This window comes from Ciconia boyciana, chromosome 1 (assembly GCF_034638445.1).
Source record: "Ciconia boyciana chromosome 1, ASM3463844v1, whole genome shotgun sequence".
In the NCBI taxonomy this organism is placed as follows: domain Eukaryota; kingdom Metazoa; phylum Chordata; class Aves; order Ciconiiformes; family Ciconiidae; genus Ciconia; species Ciconia boyciana.
The window spans coordinates 95,238,250-95,263,800 of NC_132934.1; the positions used below are offsets into that span (position 1 = coordinate 95,238,250).

At 36.4% G+C, this 25,551-nt stretch overlaps 1 protein-coding gene across 1 annotated transcript in view; it reads right to left on the bottom strand.

Moving 5' to 3' along the window:
• Positions 1-25,551, bottom strand: part of ABI3BP (ABI family member 3 binding protein) — a 166,151-nt gene that overhangs the window by 19,491 nt on the left and 121,109 nt on the right. The window contains 10 exon segments of the mRNA XM_072851395.1: positions 1,249-1,360; positions 6,775-6,987; positions 8,251-8,319; positions 9,725-9,808; positions 12,590-12,700; positions 16,481-16,576; positions 22,146-22,220; positions 22,525-22,590; positions 23,724-23,798; positions 24,282-24,356. Coding sequence (XP_072707496.1) covers positions 1,249-1,360; positions 6,775-6,987; positions 8,251-8,319; positions 9,725-9,808; positions 12,590-12,700; positions 16,481-16,576; positions 22,146-22,220; positions 22,525-22,590; positions 23,724-23,798; positions 24,282-24,356 — 976 coding nt within the window.

Here is a 25,551-nt window from a genome sequence, read left to right on the forward strand (position 1 = left end):
GCTTGGTCTCCAATTGTATTGCTAACATACCCTAATTACCTCTTAACAAGACAGAACAACATAGCTGCAGTTCACACTTTCACAAGCAACATGCCTTTAAGAAATAACAGAGATATTCTTGATGCAACACACAGCAATTCTAGCCCATCTTATGAGTTTTGGAGTCTCTCAAAAAAGCTCTTTTTGGGTATCGCAATTTCCCCTAGCCTTTCTTTTCCAATTCCCTTCCCCTCCACTTTCTGCAACAGTTCCTCATTCCTCCTCCTAGGAGCCACTGGTCACAAGTACATAAGCTAAGAACCAACACCCCAGATTAAACCACACATTGCCTAAAAATAAAGGTTCAAGATGGATTCTATGCAGAATTTTGTGCTGTGTTACCAATTTAAGGATAATAATAGAAAAGGACAGTTTATCTGAAACAGAAAAATCCAGTTTCCAAAGCCAAATGGATCGTCTTACAGGAAAAAAATGACATGTCATTCATTAACTTTCTGATGCAATCAATAAGCAACACAAACAAAGGACAAATGGTTTTCTTCCCTGCTCTGAATTTTACCACAAAAAAGAAGAATAATTTTTGGTGAGGTTTTTTTTTTAAAAAGAATGATAATGCTTATTTGGACTAGTTGCATGAGATGTACGCCATGAACTGGAATTCACTGACCCATTTTTAACTTTTCAGCTGTTTCAAGAGACTGAAAGAAAATTACATATGCAGGACAAATGTATCTTTCCTCTCCATGGTGTAATGCAATAGTCAAGCTACATAGTGGCCCAACTTGCGTTCCAGTATTTGAATGAACACCCATCTAAATAAGCAAGCAGCCTATGTCAGTTGTGCCAAGCATCCTTAAACCCCAGAGAGAGACAACTGCAGGTATAAACCTTGATCTCACATATCAGGTAAATATTTCTTGTGTTCACCTTGTTTCTTTATCTGCTAAATTCAAGAGATTTTTTGATAAAAAGCAGTACATTTTCTTACATTTGACTGTTAATCTTTCTGATAGAACAGGTCACTTCTGCGGTTTCTCCAGACCATAAATACTCTTGGAAATTTCCTAAAGATTCCTCAGATGTGTCTTATCTGTTAACTTAAAAGAAAGCAAAACCAAAGCATACCTTTTTCCTGTCAGAACAAGAGTAAAACCAGTTTGGTCTTATATACATAAGTATTCCCATTTGAAGTGGCAGAGAGCTGACAGTCTAAATTAGTTGGATTAACTTAGAAAATTATTTAATTACCTTGTGTCAGGTTTTAGGTTTTCCACAGTAGAATGTGTTTGGTTTGTAGTGATAATCGATTTCTCCTTTTCACCATCACTTGCTCCATTTTCAGTTGACACAACCTCATACTCTGGAAAATTACAGTAAAGAGAAATTTGCTTAAATAACAGCTCTTACTTGAGCTTCTTCATTGCTCTCTCTTTTCTCACCTGATTTCCATTCCCACTGTCTAATAGGCTGTAAGGACATCTTGTGTGAACCAGTCTGGACATTAGTATGCTAAAACGGTTAGGAATGAGAGATCCAATTCCAGATTGCTGAGTGCCTAGCCCCTCATCCTTCCTCATAATTAAATTATGGGATAGAGGATAGTCAACATCTCACCTCTGCCCAAAGGTACACTAGTGACAAAATTACAAACACAAATAAGTATAAGCACTCTGCAGTTTGAATGAAAAAGTATCACAGATGAAAGTACAGCTTCTAAATGCTTAAACCTTAATTAACTTAAAATAAGACCTATATTTTTAAGATCTACAAAGGAAACTGCCCAGCTAACTCAGATTGTACACTTAGGGAATCTGCCAGTTTAGAATGAAATAATTTTGCATAAATTTATTTTTGTATTTATATGATTTATAGAGTCTCACTAGTCATTTTTCATGTCACTGGGATGTATCATCAAGTGCAAGCCATGCTCTGAACAGGGAATTAACAACAGATGTTTGGGAAGAAGATAGCCTTTCAGTCATAGCCCTTTCCCAGATATAGGCTTTCCCTAGCAGGCAACCTCTGTCCCGATTCCTAACAACCTCTTCTAATACACATACTGAGTATAGTGCTAATTTGCCCCTCTTTGCAAAGAAATTCACAACCTCCTCAGCCCCTTCCTTTTCCCTTCCTAAAACCTGTCTATAATACCAAGTGCAGTTTTGCTAATTGTAAGCTAGCAAAGGAGAATGTTTTGAAAGACCATTTGCAATGCGCATTTAGATCTACAGCACAAAGAATAAAGCAGGTATTATACTGTGAGAACAAAGACAGCGACCACCTATCAACAGCTACAAAACCTCTAGAAAACTACTTTCTTTCCTGTTTTTTTCTAATGATACCATTAATTTTTGAGTTCTTAACTAAATGCTAGCAAGCTGTAGGGCTTTTTTTTTGCTAAATTTTTTAGTACTCAATACAAGGAGACCCATTTGTTGTCAACACAGAAAGATAAAACACCTGCACTGGGATTCAGTGTTAAAAAGGAAAAAAACCTCTCTTAATTGTTGCTGGACTCCCAGATTCTCACTCCTAGTACATGTAGGAGATGGGTATGTAAATGAGCAGACACACACAAATTGACCCAATTTTGACCTCAATTGTGCAACTATGGCTTCCTTTGCACTCTTCTATGCAAAAAGCAGCCATCAAACCTGCTGGGGTAAATTATGTAAGACAATGTAATTAAGTCGAAGTGCAGAGCAGCCCTAAAAATTATGTTCTAAAATTCCAAGCTTCTAAACCACAGCAATTCAATCTGAGCAATTATATACAGGTATGCACATGTGAATTTCAGATTTACTGCAATAGTTTCAAAAGGGACCTCTACACAGCATCTTTTTATCTTTACCTTGTAATAGACTCAGTTATTTAGAGGATATACAGAGTAACATAAAACTTTAAAATAGGTTTAAAAGTATGTCAGAAAGTCAGCATGAAGGATGGAATTAGTGCCGATACTGAAGATTTAAAAATTTCCATGTTCAGAAGTCCTCCCTCACAACAGTCACCATGAACAGCAAAAGACCAACCACTGCCTTTTAAAAACAAACTCATGGACCTGCAGGAATGGGTGTCTCAGAAGGGGGGGGTGGGGGGGGTAAGTAAGTATCTGGCTTTTGCTTTAGATCATTTGTTCAAGTCAGACCCCAATGCAATGACCAAAGACATTAGCATTGATAGTTAGTATGTATTTGTGTAAAACATATCTGTGTTTTCTCTCTATGCATTTCCTTCTTGGAAACAAAGACCTTTTCCTATATAGCCACCAAGGGCTGAGTGAACCATGGAGGAAAAAAAACATGCAAAAGCCCTTATTTGGCTAATTGAGAGAAATTGTGTTTATTAGAAAGCATGGGAGAGAGGGTGGATATCCACTGCCTTAGGTACATCCAGATAGAGAATGAGTAGGTAACTTTACAGGAATTCAATCCTTCTGCCTTTGAACTTTTTAATTCATTCAAGTTGGAAAAGAAAACACAGCACATGTGAATGGGCATGCAAACATGTGCACATGCACACACACATGCACACACACACAAAGAACTACTGAGCGCATCCAGCACCTGCTTGTTACTCAGTGCATGAGTCTCAGTGCACAAGACAACAAACTGCCCTACATTTCTGTGGCAACCCAACAGGAGTAGCAGAGCACCAGCTAAATGGTCTTGGTTCCTGATATTTGCAGCCTTTATGAAAACAAGGAGGTAAGCTTGATCACTGTTTTGGTTATTATTTGTCAGAACTTTCCACTACTGAAGCATAATTTTGCTTTTAGGAATACCCAATATGATGAAATGCCTTGTGCATAGCTAAAAGTCAAGCAAGGTAACCATTTCAAAAAAATGGCTCAACAAATTACATTTTGTGTTTCCACAGTTCTATCTGAAACAGTGCATTTAAAAAAAGATGTGATGCTGTGCTGGTTTTGGCTGGGATGGAGTTAAGTTTCTTCACAGTAGCTAGTATGGGGCTATGTTTTGGATTTGTGCTGGAAACAGTGTTGATAACACAGGGATGTTTTAGTTACTGCTGAGCAGTGCTTACACAGAGTCAAGGCCTTCTCTGCTTCTCACCCCACCCCACCAGCGAGTGGGCTGGGGGTGCACAAGAAGTTGGGAGGGGACACAGCTGGGACAGCTGACCCCAACTGACCTAAGGGCTATTCCATACCATATGACGTCATGCTCAGCATATAAAGCTGGAGGAAGAAGAAGGAAGGGGGGGATGTTTGCAGTGATGGCGTTTGTCTTCCCAAGTAACCATTACATGTGATGGAGCCCTGCTTTCCTGGAGATGGCTGAACACCGGCCTGCCCATGGGAAGTAGTGAATGAATTCTTTGTTTTGCTTTGCTTGCGTGCACGGCTTTTACTTTCCCTATTAAACTGTCTTTATCTCAACCCACAAGTTTTCTCACTTTTACTCTCCTGATTCTCTCCCCCATCCCACCAGGGGGAAGTGAGCAAGCATCTGTGTGGTGCTTAGTTGCCAGCTGGGGTTAAACCACGACAGATGCCTAAATCAGATGATTGAAAAAACATGTATAAACTGCAAAAATAAAAAGAGATGACAGAAAACTTGATTTAAGTCTGTCTAAACAAGTAATGTCATACTGGTGCCAATATGAAGTAATCACTGTTTTCAGAAAATGGGATTCAATGCCTTCTCTTGAATTCAGAAAGTGTCCTTGGATGAGTCATTAACTGAGTAATTTTTTGAAGTTAAGACGAAGGAGACAAGCTCAATGAGAATATTTGTAAGCCACAGAGTTCAAACATTTTGTTTTACACAATGAAGTTAAAAAGAATGGAGATGGTATTTATGGGAAAGCTGTTACATCTAGATAGCAAGATAGCTAGATTGAAAACTAAAGTTTCTCTCAGTGAAGCAAAATAAGTATTAGTCACATATTCTGCAGAAGGTTTTAATCTTCTTTTCTGGAACAGGAAAGGATATGCCAGGTGTCTTAGTTATCACAGAATAGTCTTACAGAAGAGAAGAAACTTCATGGAAAGTTAACTTTTACAAATGCTGATTACAACTGAACAGAGAAAGGGTTTCCACCTGAAGTCTCAGAAGAAACAGTGAGTATTGCTTGCTCTGTATTTCACAACATGCATTGAAAAAGAAAGGAAATAGTATCAGAAGGCAATTAGGCCTTGCTCTCATCATTAGATGATGTGCGCTGACAGTTTTGCCAGCTATAGTGGAAATGATTTTCTATTTTTGCAATATAAATGGTTGTGCTGCAGTGGGTTCATTCATGTACTCAAGAAAAACAGCAGGTCTACTTCCAAGAAAACATGCAAACTAAATGATGTTACCTGATCTAATCAAGCTAAGGACTGGTCTGTGGAGGAAGCCTCCAAATGACAACAGCAACAAAAAGGCCTTCCCCTGAACAAAAAGAACCATTGCAGAACTGCCTGGAAGGGGGGGAGTTCACAGAGAGCCTATCCTCAGCCTAATTCTAAGGTTAACAATAAGCTCACACTTCCTTTTCTTCCAGGATGAAGCATATCGTGGAAGGCAAGCCAGGTAACCATTCTTCTCTCTTGTTGGTACTTTTTATTAGCCTACAGTCTCTTTTTATTTCCCTTTTAATCCAGCAGAAGGGCTAACTTTCTTACTCTTTCCCAGAAGAAAAGTGCAGGCTAATTTTTGTTTTGAGTGTCCCTCTGGTTTTGCATTCATTATTTTTCAAAATGGCAGGGAGAGCAAGAAAGAATAGAGGTTAAACCTAGTAATTATTTCTAGAAAATCAAGGAAGGACTAATCTGGGGAAGAGAGTGGCCTTGCTTGTGACAGTTCACCTAATTACACCCCTGCACTGAAATCTCTCATGACATACATATACAACAACATCTGAAAACATCCCACTTACACAGTAAAGTGAACGGCTAATCATCAAGTCTTAGTCCTCACAGTTCCTAGTCTTATCTGTTCTACTCACCTGTAATGCAACACAGCCAAATCCGTTTGGTCATGGCTGTGATAAGCCAGCGATTTTGCAAATGAAATTTTTATGTCTATGGTAAAAACAAAAGCCATTTTCCTGACAGTACAGAAGAACCATAATTTGGAGTTGTTAATTAATTTAAATGTTCAATTTCAGTAAGCTTGTATTGATATACAGAAGACGACAAAAAAGTTATGAATGGTCGTCTTGCATGCTTACCTGTCTATGTACTGATTCCTGCATGACTCACAAGGATTTATTCTCAATACAAAAGCCTTCCTTTGGAAATGAAAAAAGCAAACAGATTCTTTTAACATAGAGAACTTGGTGACCCTGTGGTGGGTACAGCAAGTATTATGCTGGCAGAGTTCTACTGACTTACTAGATGGATGTAAGGTTTCATTGTGTCTGGCCCACTGATTAACCACATCCTCAAGTCAAGAAAGATATCTGCATTATGTGTATGCATCTATATAATAAAGACTACTGTCACATTGCAGGAACTTCTTGACGAGATCCTGGCAGATCCTGTACACAGACAAGCCAGAAATTAAAGAAGATACAGAGTTATACTTCTTAAGTATCTTTTTGTTTCATCACTGACACCAATGATATAGTTGTGAAAATCTCCTTCTAATCTAGTAGCATTTTCTTATCCGCACTGGAGTTGACAGTAGCACAAAATAAAAGCACTGGGGTGTAAGACTCCCTTGGGATTAAAGTGTTTTTTAAATGGCATAAAACTACTCTGAAAGTAAAAATAAGATGGAAATACTGTATTCTGATACAATGAAGGAAAGAAATCAAACCAACCAGTAACAGTATCATTGTCTGGTTTTTCCCAGTCCAATATGACAAAAGTTGGACAGCCCTCAACAGTCACCACTGTGAGGTTGGTTGGAGGATTTTGTGGAGGATGAGTAGGTTCTTCCTTGCTGCCAGCTTCTTCTTGAGGAAAATGTTCAAGAGAGCTTGTGATAGAGCAAGGCACATCATCATCTTTCTTCATGTACTTGACATGGGGGGCTAAGAGCAATAGGAAAGAGCTGTTATTCAATACAGAGTGTTTTTACAAAATGTCAATGCCATTTCACCTAGTGCACAACTTCCATCTCAGGGCACCAACTAAAAATCTGCACAACAAGTCAAAGTGAAACATAAATGTTTAAGAATAAACCCCATATATTCAATATTAAGCTGCTTGTTGGGGTTTTTTTGTTGTTAGACTGGAATCTGTAGTGCCTTCACCCCCTTCCCATTGGCATCACTGATGGAATATCACTCTGAAGGTATTAGTGGGTGATACACACTGTTTGAAAGAATTAACATCTGTCATAAAATAGGATAATTAACTTTAGTCCTTCTATAGTAAAATGACACTACAATTCGATTTGCAGCTTTTGAGCGCTATGCTAATACAAAGATGTAATGCCCATCACATCTTTGTTTCACCAGAAAGAATAACAAGTTTAGTCCAGAGTCATTCCATCATTAAACTTGCAGTTTCTGAAGTGACTGTCAAAATCTTAACCATTTTTGGTGGTACAGGACCAAACCTTGAAACAAACCTTCTGAAGCAAATGTCTTGTACTCTGCATCAAAATTAGGAAGACTACTGAAGACAAACACATTAGTTCTAAAATTAAAACTTCTATTGGATGTAACCAATAAGCTCTTGCAAGAAAGTCTTCAGAAATGTAGTCTCTTACCAGACCAGGAAAAAAACCTGAAAAATCTTTTGGTACAAAAGCACTTATTCCTGTCATATCACCTTGCTAAACTCTCTAGATTACTGCAACAGCAATAACTTGACTACTTTATCATCTGGTCTAGTATATGTTACCATATTACTAGACTATCTGAATGTGCACAGCCTGGAATGAGAGGTGAGGCATATATGATGGGTAGATATCCCTTATGGTAAGATGCACTGGTATTGGGGCAATACCTCTCCAGCTATGCTTGCAAGCCCACAGGAAGATTTTAATTTGGTTTGGCAGAATGTGAACAGTGTGCAGTTGTACTACTGCTGGCATACAGGAAGAACCACAACATGTTTGTGGGCAAGACTGTAAACTAGGAGGTGGTAGCAGGGAAGAAAGCAGAAGTAAAATTTAGTCAAGAATATGCTGATGGTCTGCACTACAGCCTTTTCATCTGATACTGAAGTGGAAAAGAATCAAATGAAGTTTTGGCCTTTGGATAACCAAACAAGATAATTTTGATGCAAGATAGGTCAGTCTTCCTACATTCCCACAAATAAAAATACCATAGCTATAAAAATCCTACCTTGGTACCTTGGTTTGCCTGAAGAATCTGTTTCTGATGTAGGACTTGAGCTGAAGACAGTTGCATCAACTGTGGGAAACACAGTTATAATTTAATTTGCAATAAATATGAAGTTTCAGTGTTAGAACTGCAGCATTTCACAGTTCATTTGGCATTTTAAATCGTGGTAAAGCTATTCTGTGGTAGACCTTTGCTGCCAGGTCTGTCTTTTCTTTTTAAGGACTCCATTTTGGCTGTGATGCCAAGTAAACCCCATACTTACCTGCTACTATAAAGATAGCCATAATCAAAATTACAGACTTCATGACTGCTGCTAGATTCAGTTCATGCAATATATGCAAAATGCTCTTTAGACCTTTTAAAAAGGATCTTTTTGCACTGTACTGGCTGTTTAGCTTGGAGCTTGTTTCATGTTCATAGAACATATAGCACTATTACGTTGGCACATGAACTTCTCTAAAAATAGCGACAAGGAAATCACAAATTCTGTCTCCAGAGTCTACAACTTCCACAAAATTTGAAGGAAATTGAAGGCAAATACACTGGTGAACAGAAATGTGCTAAAGCAGTCAGGATTCATGACACCAATGTTGTGTTAAATACCCCTATACAGAACAGAATCTTTTCTTAGATGCAAATACTGCAAGGGACCTCAATGGACAAAACACACATATTGACAACAAGCATTTTTTAATAAATCTAGCATCCAGCTGGCTTTACTGAGCACTAAGGGTCACAGCGAGTTCATGATCATTATAAGGAGACAAGAATTTCAGTATTACTATAAATCCAGGAAAATGAGAAACAGCATCATTTATGACAATATACCTAGAGCTGCATATTTTGTCTCAAAAATTCTAAACACACCCTCCCCCAAACCCATTCCTGTATGCCACTTTGAGGAGATTTAGGTCTGAACTTGTAGTTAACTCCCAATTTTATAAAGGGCAAATTACCAACTAACTGCTATGTTTACCCTATTACATTTTTTTCTGTTTAAATGGTGGCAGTTTGATCAGATAGCTAGGAGGATATCACAACCATGTTGAGCACTATCAGTCACTGTCAAATAACAATTTGAATTTATGTCCTGCGCAAAAAGAAATGTTCAGGAAAAGAAGCGCCTTATCTACTCCCTTCACTGATTTAAAGTAGCCACTGAATAGTATTGAAAGCCTACTAAGCATATATTGATTTCTAGGAAGATGGAAGGGCCGTCATGTTCACATTTACCAAGATGTGTATCAGAAGACAGCCAGATGAACTCAGGCAAGTTAGAAGAGTCTCAAAGTGGCATAAAGGAAATGATAATCACCCCAGACAGAATACTTCTTATATTAAATATACAATGCATCAATATAGTTCAGGGAAGGGAAGCAAAAGAAAAAAAGGAAACCTTTATGTTCATGAAAAAAAAAAAGAAAAAAAAAAGAAAAAAAAAAAAGGAAACCAGAACTGTCTGTAATATGCTTACCATAATATTCTGGAGTTGCAAAAGCTGTTGGTGTCTTATATGACGTTCCTGTCCTCACAGGTGTTGTTGGTCCAGCGGGTTTAGCTATAGTGACAGAAGGAGGAACTTGTGGCAACAAGGCAGTCACTATTTAAAAGAGTGAAATTGCTTTCTGATTTTCTAACAGAACTCAGTTTTGTGACAACTGCTTCTTGAAACAAGTACTTTCATTTAAACTATGATATTCCCTCAAAACTTATACAACAGCTTCCAGTTGGATTTAGGAAAGTTCCGAGTTGTCCTTATTGCCAATATAACCTACTCCTGAAACCCAGTAAGAAAATTCTTTGCTACTTGGTGATTGTCTTGGAGGACTTCAGTCAGCTAGAATATGACCCGGTTTAATGCACAGAACCATCCTATGCAGACTGGTAAAAGGATGCAAAATGACCAGCACTGACATTTCTGTTTCTCAAATAAAAGAGCACATTTCTTCATGAGTTGTAAGACAGAGTAGCTGAAGTCAGCAACTGAAACTTGGATTCTTCCCTCAAATATAGGTAAGGTCCTTTCATTTCTACTCTCAATACAGCATATATATTAGCAAGGCTGGAGCTGGAACGTGTGTAACGATAAACACTGAGTCCTTAACTATGGTCTACATTAAGAGTTTAACCACAGAACAGTACTGGAGTTTCCACTAAATGAAATTAAGATGCACTTCAATGAAGGGAAGAAAAATGCAACAAAGTCCAACATTTTCAACATTTATAACACTACATGACCCAAGGGAAAAAGCTTTATTTCTGAACTGATCTATTCTGTAGTAGCCACCATAAGTTTGGACAGAAACTGACTGATATAGGCAATATTATCTCCCATAATTAAATAGCTATTAAAAAAATTATTTTAGATTATGTGACATTGCTTTTGCTCCTCAGCTGTTATCACCTAATAAATGAAACAGGTTTCTAAGAGGCAAACAATCATGGTAAAGGATGCCTTGATTGTTTTCAAAATAGCTGTAAAAGGCAAGACCTACATTCACAAAACATGCAGATACTCCCAGATAACCACTGCATGACTGTGAAATCTCAACCCCCTAAAAGTCAGGAACTACATAATGTAATTACCTTCCCTGCACATATGACACAGGAGAACCTGGTGACTGAAGGCAGAACTCTGGTGAACCAAGTTTAAAACAACAAAAATCCCTATCTTCCCTTAATTTCCTTAATAAAGTGGAAATTTATTAAGAATCTCATTAGAGTCCAGTTTCACAAAGGTTCTGGAACTTTCTCGTTTCCTTTTTTTCCATTCAGGAGATTTTTAATGTCTGCATAGAAACCTTCCTCTAATACTCATCCAGTGGATGAGTAAGAAAGATGCAAGTAAGGAATTAATCACAGTGTTAATGAGAAAGAGAAACAGGACAGAATTATGAAAGGGAAAATCCAAGAAGAACATTGAGGCAAATTTTTCCTGTTAGTACTGTGGAACAGTCTCTCCAGGAAACCAGAAGAAACTCAATTATGATGTTTAAAACTAAGCTGGATACAACACTAGGAAACACAGAAAAAGGAAAATCTGCTACTGGCCCCACAAGGAAGAACCAGATCATCTAACCAATTTATTCCATCTTGAATGCCTAGGAAGGTATGGTAACTGCTGACTACCACATAACCTGGCCTCTAGTGTATGGAAAAAGGGTAAAATTTCAAAACACTGGTAAATTAATTAGACACTTAATGGAGAAAATTAGCATAGACCCCATTACAAGCAAAATAAAAAGGTATCAGGTCATCATTTTTTTATGCTACAGCTAAAGACTGACAACGTCTTATGTTCTGTTGTAGCTATTACTAAGGAAACGCCACCGATCAACAGCAAGTACAGACACAACATTTTGATCTGGGCTCTGCTGTTGAGTAAATATACAGCTTGTTTCATCCAGCTTGGAGATTCTTGTTTCTAATCTGCTGCACAAAATAGTAAAGAATTATTTAGGTCTTTAGTGCCATTAAGGCACACAAAGCACACAAAAGCACACAAAACCCCAAATGAAACAAACCAAAAAAAGCCAACAGGAAATACAGCAGAGCCGACACCTTTATATTTCCAATGAACTACAGAGAGTAATATGAAGAGGGAAGCATTTCTCATGATGCTAAGCATAATGAGATGATAGTTTCTGACTATCTGGACGTTAGCCTAGGGATTCTTATATAGAATCCACAGACAAAACATACATAAGGACACTGAATATCAGCTTCAGGATAAAATTAAAATAAAATAGGAAATGTGAAAGTTTCTGTGTGCTCTTACACTGATACTGAGAAGCAGGAATACTGTAACACACGAATGAAGCTAAACTCTTTGCACATGCAATAACTCAGCTCACTCTATGTCCCAGTGCGGTTAGTTTTCTGAGTGCCTATTAGCTTGTTATTTGCAGTGGTTAATGGATATGCCATATATACGGGACAGAATTTCTTTACAAATAACCAGTTGGGAGTATGCATTGAAGCATAATATTCAATATCTCCCATCTGACACACACATTAAGCAACTGTAAATGCTATTAGTAGACATGAAATGTTCTTAAGGTTGATCTTCCTAAAGGATGACTTGCATTATGCTATTTTGGTTTCAGGTCCCTTACTAGGGATGATTTTGACATAACTAGGTTAGGAAAACAAAAGGAAAACAAGAGTTTATGTATGAAGACAAAAGACACAAGGCCTGTATGTTCCAGAAGAATAGTTTCTATAGATACCATAGATTAAAGAAAAAGGATCTCTACTATAAAATTCTCCTATTCCCTGCTAGTCAGTTGAGTATTATCTCACACATAATAAAATATTTATGCTGAAAAGGCTGAGATACCTGGTCTCCCTGGTTTACCAGTCACGGTGTTTGGAGGCAGAGGTTTTCTTCGCATTTGTGTAGGCTTGACAGGAGGTATAGGAGGATGCTGAGGGCCAGGTGATGTAGTTACTGAATGACATTACAAGACAGTGTTATTAATTATCTAACCTCAAATTCCATAAAATCAGAAACCCATTACAAGTTATATTCTGACTTCTCAAACAATGTTTCATGTCTGATTTAGTATCAAAAGCGGAGAGGTGAGGTTAGGAGCTGAAATGAGTTGTATTTTCAGCCTTAAATTCTTTGGGAAGTGTGTGCCATGGAGTTCTAAACCAAGCTTACACTGAAAAAAAGTAGCTCCTTTGGGATTTTGTACAAGTGTTTCAGTGATTCATTTTCTGTGTAGTTACTCATTTCTGTCAATGGTGATTTTTTGGCAGCCAACAGGATACGTCTTCCCACAATAAACACCACCTTGGTGTACTTGGAAATATCTTCAGTATCTTACTCACAAAATTTCTGATCTTTTGTACTTTCTCACTGATCAAACTGGTCACTCTCAGCTTGAAGCAAAAGATGTAGCAAAAGGGAATTTATCATTAGGGACATCATCTTATGCCGTTCAAAAGTGAAAAATGAAAAAAGTCACCGTCACTTCATGCACTGACATGGCTAGAGACAGTTATTGTGTTAGAAACTCCTGAAGCACCCAACTAGGTTGTTTCAATGTGCAGTTCCAGCCAATATCTGTTAAATTTATCTGGTAAGGTCCTTTGACAGTGAGGTCTGAAAGGAGAACCTAAGCCTCTTAATTCATACTTACAAAATATTTTACTGTATTTTCCAGGCAATTATAAAGAATTTTATTATGCAAAGGAAAGGATTTTTCTTCCACTATTCACCTTTGCATTTCTTTCCTTAAGAAAAAAACAGGAGATATGTGCAACACATTTATGTAACAAAAGACTTTTTGTACCTAACAGGGGAAAATCCTCAAGAGTAATATAATTCTTATAAAGCTGACAATGTCAACAAATATGTAAGTTGCCTGATACTGAGTTACTGACTACACAGAGTACCTCAGGCCCTACATATCAGACCTTAGTTTACCCTATAAATAGAGTGACTGTGGGCAAGAAGGGAGCAGATCCAAAGACTCATTTGGGGGAGCCTTTTTAGAAATACTTAAAATACACAAACATGAACATCTCCATCTTTCTCTGTTCCCTTTTCCTTTTGGACTTTTGCAGTCACTTATAAAACACATTTTTTTAAAATCCCTTAGATCAAGACAGGAAATAATGCTCTATCTAATTCAGGAAGATGTAATGGTTTTGAAAATAGCATTTGTATGTTTCATATTCATTCTTATTCCCCAGATGGAGATGAAAAAAATATGCCTAAAGACCTGAAAAAGGATAATAAATTTTTGTATATATAAGTCATCATACCCTAGATACTACTACATGGTAGTATCCGTGATTAATTTTCCCCCTGCCCATATTTAGGGAATGGGATTGTCTGAGATATTTATGGGATAAAAATGTGCAAGTATTGACTTGTCAGTGGTTTCTATCATATCTTCTGAACAACACAACCGCAACAGTTACATGCAAGCCAAAACATCACATTCAGTGGACTGTATCACAATTGAATCTACTATACTGCACCCTAGAAAAACAAGAATCCCTACTCTTCCCTTCTACTACTTCCACAATGATTTGGGTGATGGTCTACGATGCTACCACATCTAATTAACAATGTGTGAAGACTCAGCTTGTAAACTAGGACACAGGTTAGAATTTAAGGCTTTTGTGATAGCGTAGATTCTTGCGAGGGCAGCAGCATGGTGAACTATTAGGATTTATTTAATCTCAGGGGTTCCTTGAGATTTATTTAATCTGCAGCAATGTACTTCCTTGACTGTCGCTCTTCATGAAAAAGGAGGGTGTGCAGCCTCTTAGGACAGACTCTTAACACATCAAGCTTAATTCTTGTGTGCTGTAACCTATCTTCTTCATTTCTCGTACGTAGTGCAAATGTAAATTTTTCAGTTAACACACAGTAGGTTTTCAGAAAAAGTAAATGTATTTAAAAGTGAAGTCAAATACTGGCTAACTTATAGCAGTATCTGATTAATCAGTCTCACCTCTTTGCCCAGATCATGGAACAGATACTCCTGGAAGCTATGTCAAGGCATATGGATGACAGGGAGGTGATTAGAGACAGCCAACATGGCTTCACAAGGGCAAATCATGCCTGCCTAATCTGGTAGCCTTCTACAACTGTGTTGGTGGATAAGGGAAGTCATCCATCTTGACTTCTGCAAGGCCTCTGACACAGTCCAACATCCTTGTCGCTATACTGGAGAGATATGGGTTTGATGGATGGACTATTCGATGGAAAAGGAATTGGCTAGACAGCCCGATATAAAAACTGCCGTCAATGGCTCTATGTCATTGTCTATGTCTCTAGAGCTGAGATCACAGAAGTATACAAGAAAATTATGAAACAGTAGTAGCTATTTTCACAACCATACCCAACTGTCTTTTATGACTACAGTTCAAGGTATTGGCTTACTTCAAAGCTCTAAAAGCTCAACTTTAAAAACCTAATGTCATAAGATGAGTAAAAGCAGATGTAGATGTTCCTTCAAATCCATGTGCCTAAAAAAAATTCCAGTCTGCAAATCACAAGCTGGATTTACTTAAGTACACACCACTGCCTGACATTCAGTAACAAAAAAGGCAGCGCACCATCCTTGTTTTCAGTTTACAGTCTGCATCCAGCTACTGCTAATAGTATATCACACTGGACTTAATCTTTGCAAAATACAATCTTCAGATTGAATAAACTTTAAAAAGACAAAACATCAGAACTCATCTGTCAAGATAGGCTCTTGTCTTTGTGCAGGTAAATTAGGTGCAAAGGAAATTCAGCAGGGATTAGGAGCAAACAGCAGTTTATAAATTAGTTAGAGGCATATCTTTGTATCTGTGTTTTAAAATCTAATAACATGTTTTCAAAGGAAAACCTAACTAAAAAGAGCAGCTGCAGATGAATATTAAATCCAAGGGTAAAACAAAAAAGATTTTATTTTCAGTCAGTTTTTATGCCAGTAAAAAAGCACAGCTAAAACAAGCTCTATTCCTGGTTATGCTTATGAAACAAAGAAATTATCTACATTATCTACATGTAAGGGTGTTTACATGTTTGTATGTATGCTTGCGTGTATACATGTGGCATACAAACACACCCTATACTACAACTTTTCAGTTGAAACAGAAAATTCCTAAGCAGCTGACTAGAAAAAAGTGAAATACAAAAAGTCTATTTTTAAAGGCCTAGTTGGGGAAGCATTTTTTCAGTAAAAACATTTTGATTGTTTTGAAAACATGACTGCAAGACTTGCAAGAAAAGTAGAACTGACAAGCCCCGTATAGCACATGTAAAAAAAACCTGTAACCTTATTTACTCCACATTGTTATTTTGCTTCAAGCCTAATGTTCTAATTTTTCCAACAGTCCTAACATTCAACAAAACTTTCTCATAAATGGGAGGACAATTTGGTTATGCATTCACCTTATTCTCCCTTGCTATGTAGAAACTATTAGTATGAAAAAAATCAGTGCTTACAGTATTGCAGCTGTTTGATCATACGGATACAACACTGGTGGTGGTAATTTTTAATATATGGCATATGTTAGTGACTAAGTAGTGACCATGAAATATTCTTATTTTTATCTCTTTTAGTAGCATCCTGAAGCCAAGATAAGGTGTATTGATGAGGATGACTAAGAATTATTTTCTCTTCTTAGTGGAGGTGTTTTTTGTGTAGGAAAGGCGGTGTTTTTATTTTTTGTAACTGTTAAAATTTACTATATTGTCTTATTTTATTAACCTTACCAGAAATTGGCTTTTCCCAGGTATCGCTATATTCCAAAGGTTTTTCCACCTCCATGCCAATTTGTCTGGCAATATCCTCAGGTGTATATACATAATCTGTGAAACAAAGGAAATGAAATAACTATCTACAGTGCAGTACCAAGTCATGGAATACTTGTATGTTGCATATGTTTAAACTCTAACTAATATTAAGTGTGAAACTAGCATATATGGCCCACATATGTTTTTACCAATAACTTAGTGATATTTGTTATCTTCCTATTCAAGTAAGTAGAAAGTGATCTACATCTAGAGAGTCTGCAATTTAATTTTAAACATTAATTGAAAAAATATATTTGGAAAGAGAGAATTAATAAGATTAAGAGATAACAGATGAGTTAAACCAAGATTATATATGGAAAGATGAGTACAGAGAACATTTTAGTTTTTCAGTATATAGAATAAAATGTCCATTGATTTTTGCAAAGGGCAAAGTTCTCCTCCTTCCCAAAAGAAGATCTTCAGTTATCCTCCATATTGAATGGCTAGAGCAATTCTGAAACAAACTTATACCGTATTTGGAGTACTGGAGGCAAAGTGTACATAAAATTCAGTTTGTATATAAAAAAGAAAGTCCTACTTAAATGTTATATAAACACATTTTAAAAAAACTGAAGTAAATGGCATTAAAAAGATCAACACAACTACTCCTGGTACAGAACAACTGTTTCACATGCTGATATTTATAGGACAGCCAGACTGTTAAATTAATATGCTTTCCCTATACAAAATAAGTATATTTACTTTATAAAAACTCTATATATGGTAGAGTGAGAAGATGCATTGCAATTTCACCATGTTTGTGAAAAAAAAATAATAATAAAAAAATCACTCTTTCTCATAACATAAGAAAAAACCCCTGAAAGTTAATGTATTTAAAAATAATCTCAAAATTAAATTAATTATCAAATTCCATCCCTATTCCAATGTGATCTAAACATTTCAACCAAAGATCTAATAGCTTTATAATCTGGTGCTCAGTTTGTTTTGAGATTAAACTAGTATTTTAACAGCATGAAGCAGATAATTTTTCAATTATTTTACTATTTGGCCATTCTTGCTAGGCATACCGTAGGAATCCACAGTCCATAGCATGGACGCGTTAAATTATTTACTTAAGATTAAAGTAATGAGACTTGTAGTAAGCTGGGAACAGGACACAGGTCACCTGGTCCCTGTGACTAAAATTTCTAAACACATCATGTGGTTTTATATAACTGCAATTTGTCTTCAGGTAACTAAAGTGGTTAATTAGATCTTCAGATATACAAACTGCCAGAGTGCTAATCAATGTTTCACATGAATGGTGTTCAAGGAAGAAGAGGCACGAGAAGACCAGCACCAGCTTTAAAAGAAAAATAATCTTGTACACCGTGGGTCATAGTCAGAGTATATTTAGTTTCTTAGCTTCATCTCACAATAAACACATCAACAAAATGTAATAGCACATTGACTAAATCATACTAAATCACCCAAGTATCCATTACAAGTCTAATTTAGTTTTGCATCTTACAGTGTCTACAGGAAAGCCTACCTCTGTCCTGCTCCTTACAATCTAATTTAGAATCACAATCTTTTCTGAGTTATATCAGCTAGGAATGAACAAAATATTGCATACATTCTAGATGGAAGAAGTAATTTTTTTTTTTTTTTTTTTTTCAGAAACTTGCACTGCTTTTCTGCCATTAGTAAAGTAGTAATGAAAAATAAGTCAAAGTTTCAGGGAAAAAGCTGATCAAACCACAAGACTTCCCTGTTGACAAAATCTCCTCTTTGAATGTTTCAATATGCTTTAAAGTTACATAAAAGTTTGTGTTTTCCTACAAGGTACCTGCACTAATAAACAGCTTGCTGTATTTATCATAGCATTTGCCTTATGCTAGCTAAGGTAACTTGCTTATTATAAGCATTTCGACTTACTGCATTCCTCCAAACTTTTAACAGAACTGAGAATAGATGTATTACTTGCATGTGTGTTTGTGTCTTCTTTTACTTCTGTGTTTTTTCCTGGAAATATTCATGGGGTCTGGAACACCTTAGAACTAACCACTGCATCTTTAATAGCAGGAATACCGTTAGAAGGATGGATCATCTTAAGAGAAGAACTGGAAGAAGTGCCCTTGATAAAACAAACTAAAATACCTTAATACTTGAGTTCCTCTAGAACTTGGCTATACACCCACAGTTTCAAAAATAAAAATAAAATAGAACAAAAAGTTAATGGCCATTATAATGAAAACCAACTAACTCTCTTTTTCACAAGGGAAATGGAAATGTTGCTCAAAGTTTGTTTGCTGAAGGCTGTCTGGAAGCTTAATAGATCAGGAGCACTTTTAAAATGGTTAGGATTAAATAAAAAAATAACTGAGTAAGATAAGTTACATATACTAAGACAAATATGAAAAGCCATCTCAATAAAATGAAATTCTAGAGAAAATTGCTAAAACATGGTAGAACACTAAAAGGAATGGGAAGGCAATCCCTGCCTCTTTCCCACAGTCAAGTTTGCCACCTGGCACTACAGCTAGCCAGGAGACTGAAAAGCCTGCCAGGAAACCAGCCACAATCCCATGTGCTGCCGCTGGAAAAAACAAATTCCACTGCTTATCAACCGGGCCCTGCGGCTGCCCAGCACACTCTGCATGAAACATCTTTGCACTGATGCTAATGAGCACGATCAGGAAGAAGAACTGGAGTACATTCAACAGCAGTACCAGCCCAGCAAGGAATTAAAAGATCCAAACTGGTCTTCAAACAACAGAGTATCCATGGCTCTTCAGTAAATGTGCTCTTCTTCAGAGAAAGAAAAAATGACGCAATGTCTAAAGCTAAGCCTGAAAACTTATTGTTCCTTACAGTCCCATTAAGGATTCTGATCAGCTTAGATCAGAAGTTAAGGATTCTGATAACCACAGAAAATAACATTTCATTTTCATACTGGAAGAAATAAACTTCCTCACCCCCAAAAATCTTAAAATGTTATAATTTCTCTAAGATATCACCTACTGAAAAAGAAACTTTTTTTTCTTTGCTCAGCTGGTAAGATTTAGGGTCCAAGATGGGTATCTTAAAATGTTATAATTTCTTGAAGATATCACCTACTGAAAAAGAAACATTTTTGTCTTTGCTCAGCTGGTAAGATTTAGGGTTCCAGGTAAGTAGAGTTCTCTTTTCTAAGTCTCTTCTGCAGACTTAGGAATTCTGTTTGCAATATGTAATTGCACGTTGCTTGAGAGAGATATAGAAGATTTCTTTAATTGATTACCTGAACTCTCTTGTTGGGCGAAATGATTTTTGTGAGCACAGACAGCCTTGTAGGCTCAGACACTGCATTTGCCACAATACTGTGACATACCTGCTTTACAGAAGACTTGGGACTTCACTTATTGATCATCAAGGAAAGTACAGACTGAAAAATTGCGAAAAGCTGCAGTCCTCTCTCAACATGTCATGACCGTACAAAATTCATTGGTGATTTCTCTACACTTCTGAGAAGAAAGGTGCAGACTCACAGAAAGGTATCAATGAGTTGCTATGTCAGCAGGGTTGGAGGCACAAAGAAATGGGCAGTAGATAATAAATGCCAGCTCTTCCTTAGTACTTTGGACATCAGGTTTAACTTAAAGGGCTCACTTGGCAGGACACAAAATCTAGGTAACAGACATCTTCAGGATGTTTCTTTAACTTAGAGAAAAAAGACTTACGTAATGAGCAATGGAAAATATTACTAGAAGTAGCATTTTCCAGAAGAATTCTAAAAGAAGGTACTTATTCACCTGTGAGTACACACAGTATGCACAGCAAGGTAATAGTCTTGTGACGATTTTCAAGTTCATCTACCACAATGAAGCTCTAGTTCTTCCTGGCAACTGGCACTACCAGAAAGACATGGAAATAATGGCGACTAGTGGGCACTCCAACAGGAGCGTTTAAAATAAGATTGCTTAAAACAATACTTTAGCAGTCACCTAAAACAGCATTAAGCACAATAAACTACATTTAACAATTTACATGGCTACTATTATGTTTATACTGCTGATTTACTTAGCATGCATTCTTTTTTTTTCTTCTTTTTAATCTACAAATACCTCTGCCAAGGTTACTACTATATGGGAGAAGGGAAAAGCTTAATATACTGTCTAACATAATTGTGTATTCATGCCTAATTTCATAATGTGATTTCAAAAGCCACCTACTCCTGGAGACCTGTGTGCATTCTACCTATTTTGGTAATCAGACATTAGAAAGCTCACTTATAAGCAGACTGCCAACACAAGCGAAGAACAAAACTTTCTGACCCACAACTACTGCCATTGGTCATTTAATACTGTAACTGCCTCTGATGTCCTGGAATTCGATGGGCTCATTTCATTTACCAGAAGGATTGTGAAAGGCCAAAGACCACACACCTCCAATGAAAGCATCCACTCTGTATGTAATACAGAAGAGCATGTCATGTTCTAAACAGGCTATTTTTAATGCAATTTAAATATACAACCATCTCTTCTGAGGTTTTGCCATTTCTAAAAACATGGTGGGCTTCTCGAAATTATGTACAGGAATGAGTAGCTCAAATCATACTAAGGTCAACAACAGGTATTAAATTGCCAAAGATACTTTGGAAATCCTAGTACAGAGAAACATTACACAGAGAAAAAAAGGAATTTGTAGAGTAGATGGTATATTACTCGGGTTATCCTAACCTAGCTAGCACAGAGCAATAGTATGGGACAGTAGCACTGTTAGTAGTGGGTGAACAGCCAAAAGTTTGCTTTGAATATGTGTATTAGTTGCTTATTTATATTATTTATTACTCTAAACTTGCATCATTGATGAAGAATCCCAAAATTCTGTATTTAATTAACCAATGGCTGTATCAAAAAACCCCGACAGTATTTATATTGACATAATAAATTAATACTTTATTAAATAAAAAAAATGGATTCGTTATGAATTAGCACTGACAACATTATTTTGATTGGATGGAAAAATCAAGTACAACTGAAAAAGTATAAATTATTTTTTCCCCAACCAAACCTGTATTTTGAATAAATCTTTGTGGTTAGGGATATATGTTATCTGTGTGTGTAAGGATGTGTAAATTGAAGCGACAGTTCTCACCCTTGTCTATCATCCATCAACTTGGAAATTTCTTGGTGCTTAAGTATTCAAGCCAGAATACCGCATAGTCTGAATATTGCATAGTCTGAATATGAGTAGGTCTGACATGAACACCCAATGTGCATAGCTAGTAGCTAGCAAGATACCTGGCTTTAAGGCTTTCTTACCAAGCCTTCTGACTTGGACTTAAACAACTGGGTAACCCTTTTCAACAAAGTGTTTTCCAGTAATTATTCTGGACCTATCATCTAGAAAACATCAGTAAACAGTAGCCACATAATAATCTATCTGTAAGTTTACACTGACTGAATGTCAATATCATTTCATAATGACACTCAGGAATTATATAGCATGACCAGTAGCAGCAACTACATAGTGTACTCTGAGGAATTAACTTCTATAATCAAACACAATGAAATATTTTGCAGGGCTCAAGATGATTTGAGGAAGTCACAGTCCTGTATTTTACTGGTAAGTTAAAAAAGCCCCAAAACTGCAGCTCTACCTGTTGTTGGCACAATCCACTTTGGCAGTCCAGGTGCTTTTGTTCTAGCTGGTGCTAGTGTGGTTTTACTAAGAGCTGTGGGAGAGTTTAAAAAGAAAAAGAAGAAAAAAGAAAAAAAGTTCCATGAGAAGAAAACCCAGCAGACTTTTATGTGATGCCAATAATGCCACATTAGAGAAGAAGAATTAACACTTGCTGTGATTATACACACAGTTTTGGTTTCTTCTTTTCTGATTTGGAAAGGCTTTACCTCTAGACTGATTAATTGACAGAAAAATACCCTTTTTTCCCAGCAACACTTAAAATTCCACTGAGACTAGGTGAAATTAATTAATTAATTAATATCCTCCCTGTCCCAAATTGAATAAACAATTATTACCAGGTCTGGTCTGTGATTTATCGGATGGCTTTGGTCTTGCAGAAGTGAGACGTGTTTTATGAGGTGCTAAAAGAAATAAGGTTCAGTTTAAATGTTATATGTAAAAGGAACACCAATAGTGCAGTGTAATTTGCCAGAAAAAAGGTCCATGCACCAATGCGATACAGCAAAACGGACATAGGAGAATTCTATGAGTTCCAATCCAAAATGCACGCTGAAAATGCTAGTTTCTTTAGTGGTCAGATGACTCCATCATGCAGTCTGACCAGTTACATTCATGTTTAGGTTTAGGAAAAGATATAAAATATTTACAGCCAGTTACCCAACTGTATATGGATACAGAGTTAGCTCTGCAAGGTATCCATGGCCTTAAGACATTTAATTAGGTTCTGTAAAAAACAAACAAACAAAAAACCTCAAAATAAAACACCAAACTGAAGCCCCCCAAATCAAGTATTCAGACAAAACCATGAAACATTAAAATATTGCCGAGAAAACAACTAGAAGCATTCAATGCAGACACTGTGTAGGGCTGCTGAAGCATAGTGTTATCATCAAGGTTAAAATCAGAAGCCTTCAACCTTTTCTTATTTTTGCCTTTCACTTGCCAAATAATTTTTATATTTTAGTTGTTACAGAATCTGGGTGAATCACACTGAAAACTGAAAGCATAAGCAGTAGTGACTGTCATCTCATGCCAAATTATCAACTTCTGTAACTCAAATTTTTAAATAGAGAGAGCTAGCTATTTGATATTCCAATCTAATAACCATTCTATCCATAACACTTAATCCAGCCTCTCTGAAGTGTCAGAGAAAATACTTATGCAGCAAAGAACATATTACTCATTTTTGACATTTACATTTGGGAAAAGTTTAAACAGATTTATATTTAGTAAGGAAAAAGGTGAAAGTCAGTTACATGTATGTTTGCAACACTATACATCTGAGGATCCAATACACAGCAATAATACTGTTTAAAAGTTTCATATCATCTTTGAGGCAATCCTGATCAAACCTTGATTTTCAGAGCAATGAACAAAAAACATTTGATAAGGGGAAAAATAAATTTTCATGTTATATATTTGAAATAGTTTTAAAGGTAATAATGAACAGACCATTAAAACCTTAAACCGTACTGATTTTACTTAAGATCTACAGACTCTCAATACAACAACTTAAGAAAATCCTAAAAATTACCTGTATTGAACCGTGGAATTTCAGTTGCTAGAGCAGTTTTGGGCTTGGGTGAAATCTGGTACGTTTCATTGGGAACTGAAAGTGGAGATATTACTGCTTATCAAATGCAAATAATTTCCTTTTAAACATACTACATCACAGGTGGAAGGGAAATTCAAACTGTCTTTGTGCAGACCATAAACAATAAGAGTCAGTGCTGGAAACCTGGCTGAAAATCATGCTTTTATACAGATAAAAGACTTTTCAAGACTGGGAAGATATATATCATTAGTAAGTCAGACAAAAGAAGGAAAGATGATCAGGTAATGCCTCTTTATATGACTCCTCAGCCTTGTACATGAAGTACTTATTTCTAGAAAGAATTGCATGAAAGAAAAAATGGCTGGAAAATTAAAACCAGCAACATTTTGTACATGCACTGGAATATGACTAACAAATGAACACGACATAAAGATATATTAAGGTATTTCTGTTGATGAAAGTGTAAGTTTAGCCATATAGCAAAAGCAGAGAAAGTAAAGTTTTATGAAAAATAAACTGACATAATATTCTCATTACCCAAAGTCATTTTGGACCCGTCAACAACATGAACTGTTATAAGGTTAATTGATCCCAGGTGTGTTGCCCTTGGAGCTACAAAAAATAAAACATTGTTCTGTGAGAAGTGAAATTAAAGAAGTTGGATTTCATTAAGGATCTGTGTCCTTTGTTTCCTAAAAATCTAGCTACACATCTGCTAAGACAATTTGAACAGACCTGAGACAGACACATGTTCTGATTAATCTGAATGTATTTTCATGCTGACAGCCAGACAGTGCAACTATTCTGCCGGGCACCCACCAACTTCAGAACAAATGCCCTAAAGGTAGAGTTCTGACAGTCTTTGGTCTTTCTCACACTGGGTCTACTAATTTGCATTTCCCTAAAAAATTTCTAAAAGCTTGTAGTAACATATTTATCTTTCAGACATTCTTCTCTCACTCAATTTTGATTGAATTTAGTGAAAGATGTCTAAGTTACTGGATGAAAAGGAGAGACTGACAGGCAGAGGCACACACTACATGTCTCTGTCTTTCAGAAATAAGGTTAAAATATGGAAGCTGGAAAGTAACCTACTTAGTAGCATAAAGGGCAGTGGCTAAATAGTGCCATTTGTTTTTAACAACTTTTGTAACAGTAGTTTATTTTGCATATACATCATTATAATGATTTAAAAATTAAAAGGAAAAGAATAAACCTATAAATTCTGTTTTCTAAAATTCTTTGCCTAAAACTAACTTTGGAGTGGTACCAAAACATGACACTTGTTAACTATGACATGATTGCAAATAGCTCTTCTTCAACTGAGAGTTAGAATCTAACTTGGTTACTTAACACAAAGACTTTCATATTAAGGCCTTTAGAAAATGAATCTTTTTCCTAGACTGTTCAGTTTGATTTTCATAGTAATATATATGTACAGTTCTTGAATGAATAGGGTCTCTGCTTAAATTCTTTTTGGCTATATAAAAAGGGCTAGAAGTCTAAGCGAAAAAAAGAGGGGAATGATAAAACTATTCATTAACCTACTTACCTGAAACTAGAATATTAGCAGTTTGGACATGAGATCAGAGAGTAAGAAAGATTAGCAGCTGCTCTTTCTTATAATCATGTTGTCACTCCTCCCCTATCAATTTTTTTTTCTCTTGTAACCTTCCTACCTAGTAATTTTTATGGAAATACTTCACACCCAGTGTAAAGCTGCGGTATCATAATCCTTCATTATAATTATGCATCCCTAAATCTATTGTAGTTACTGCAAAAATCACTGATAGGAAGAAGGTACCTG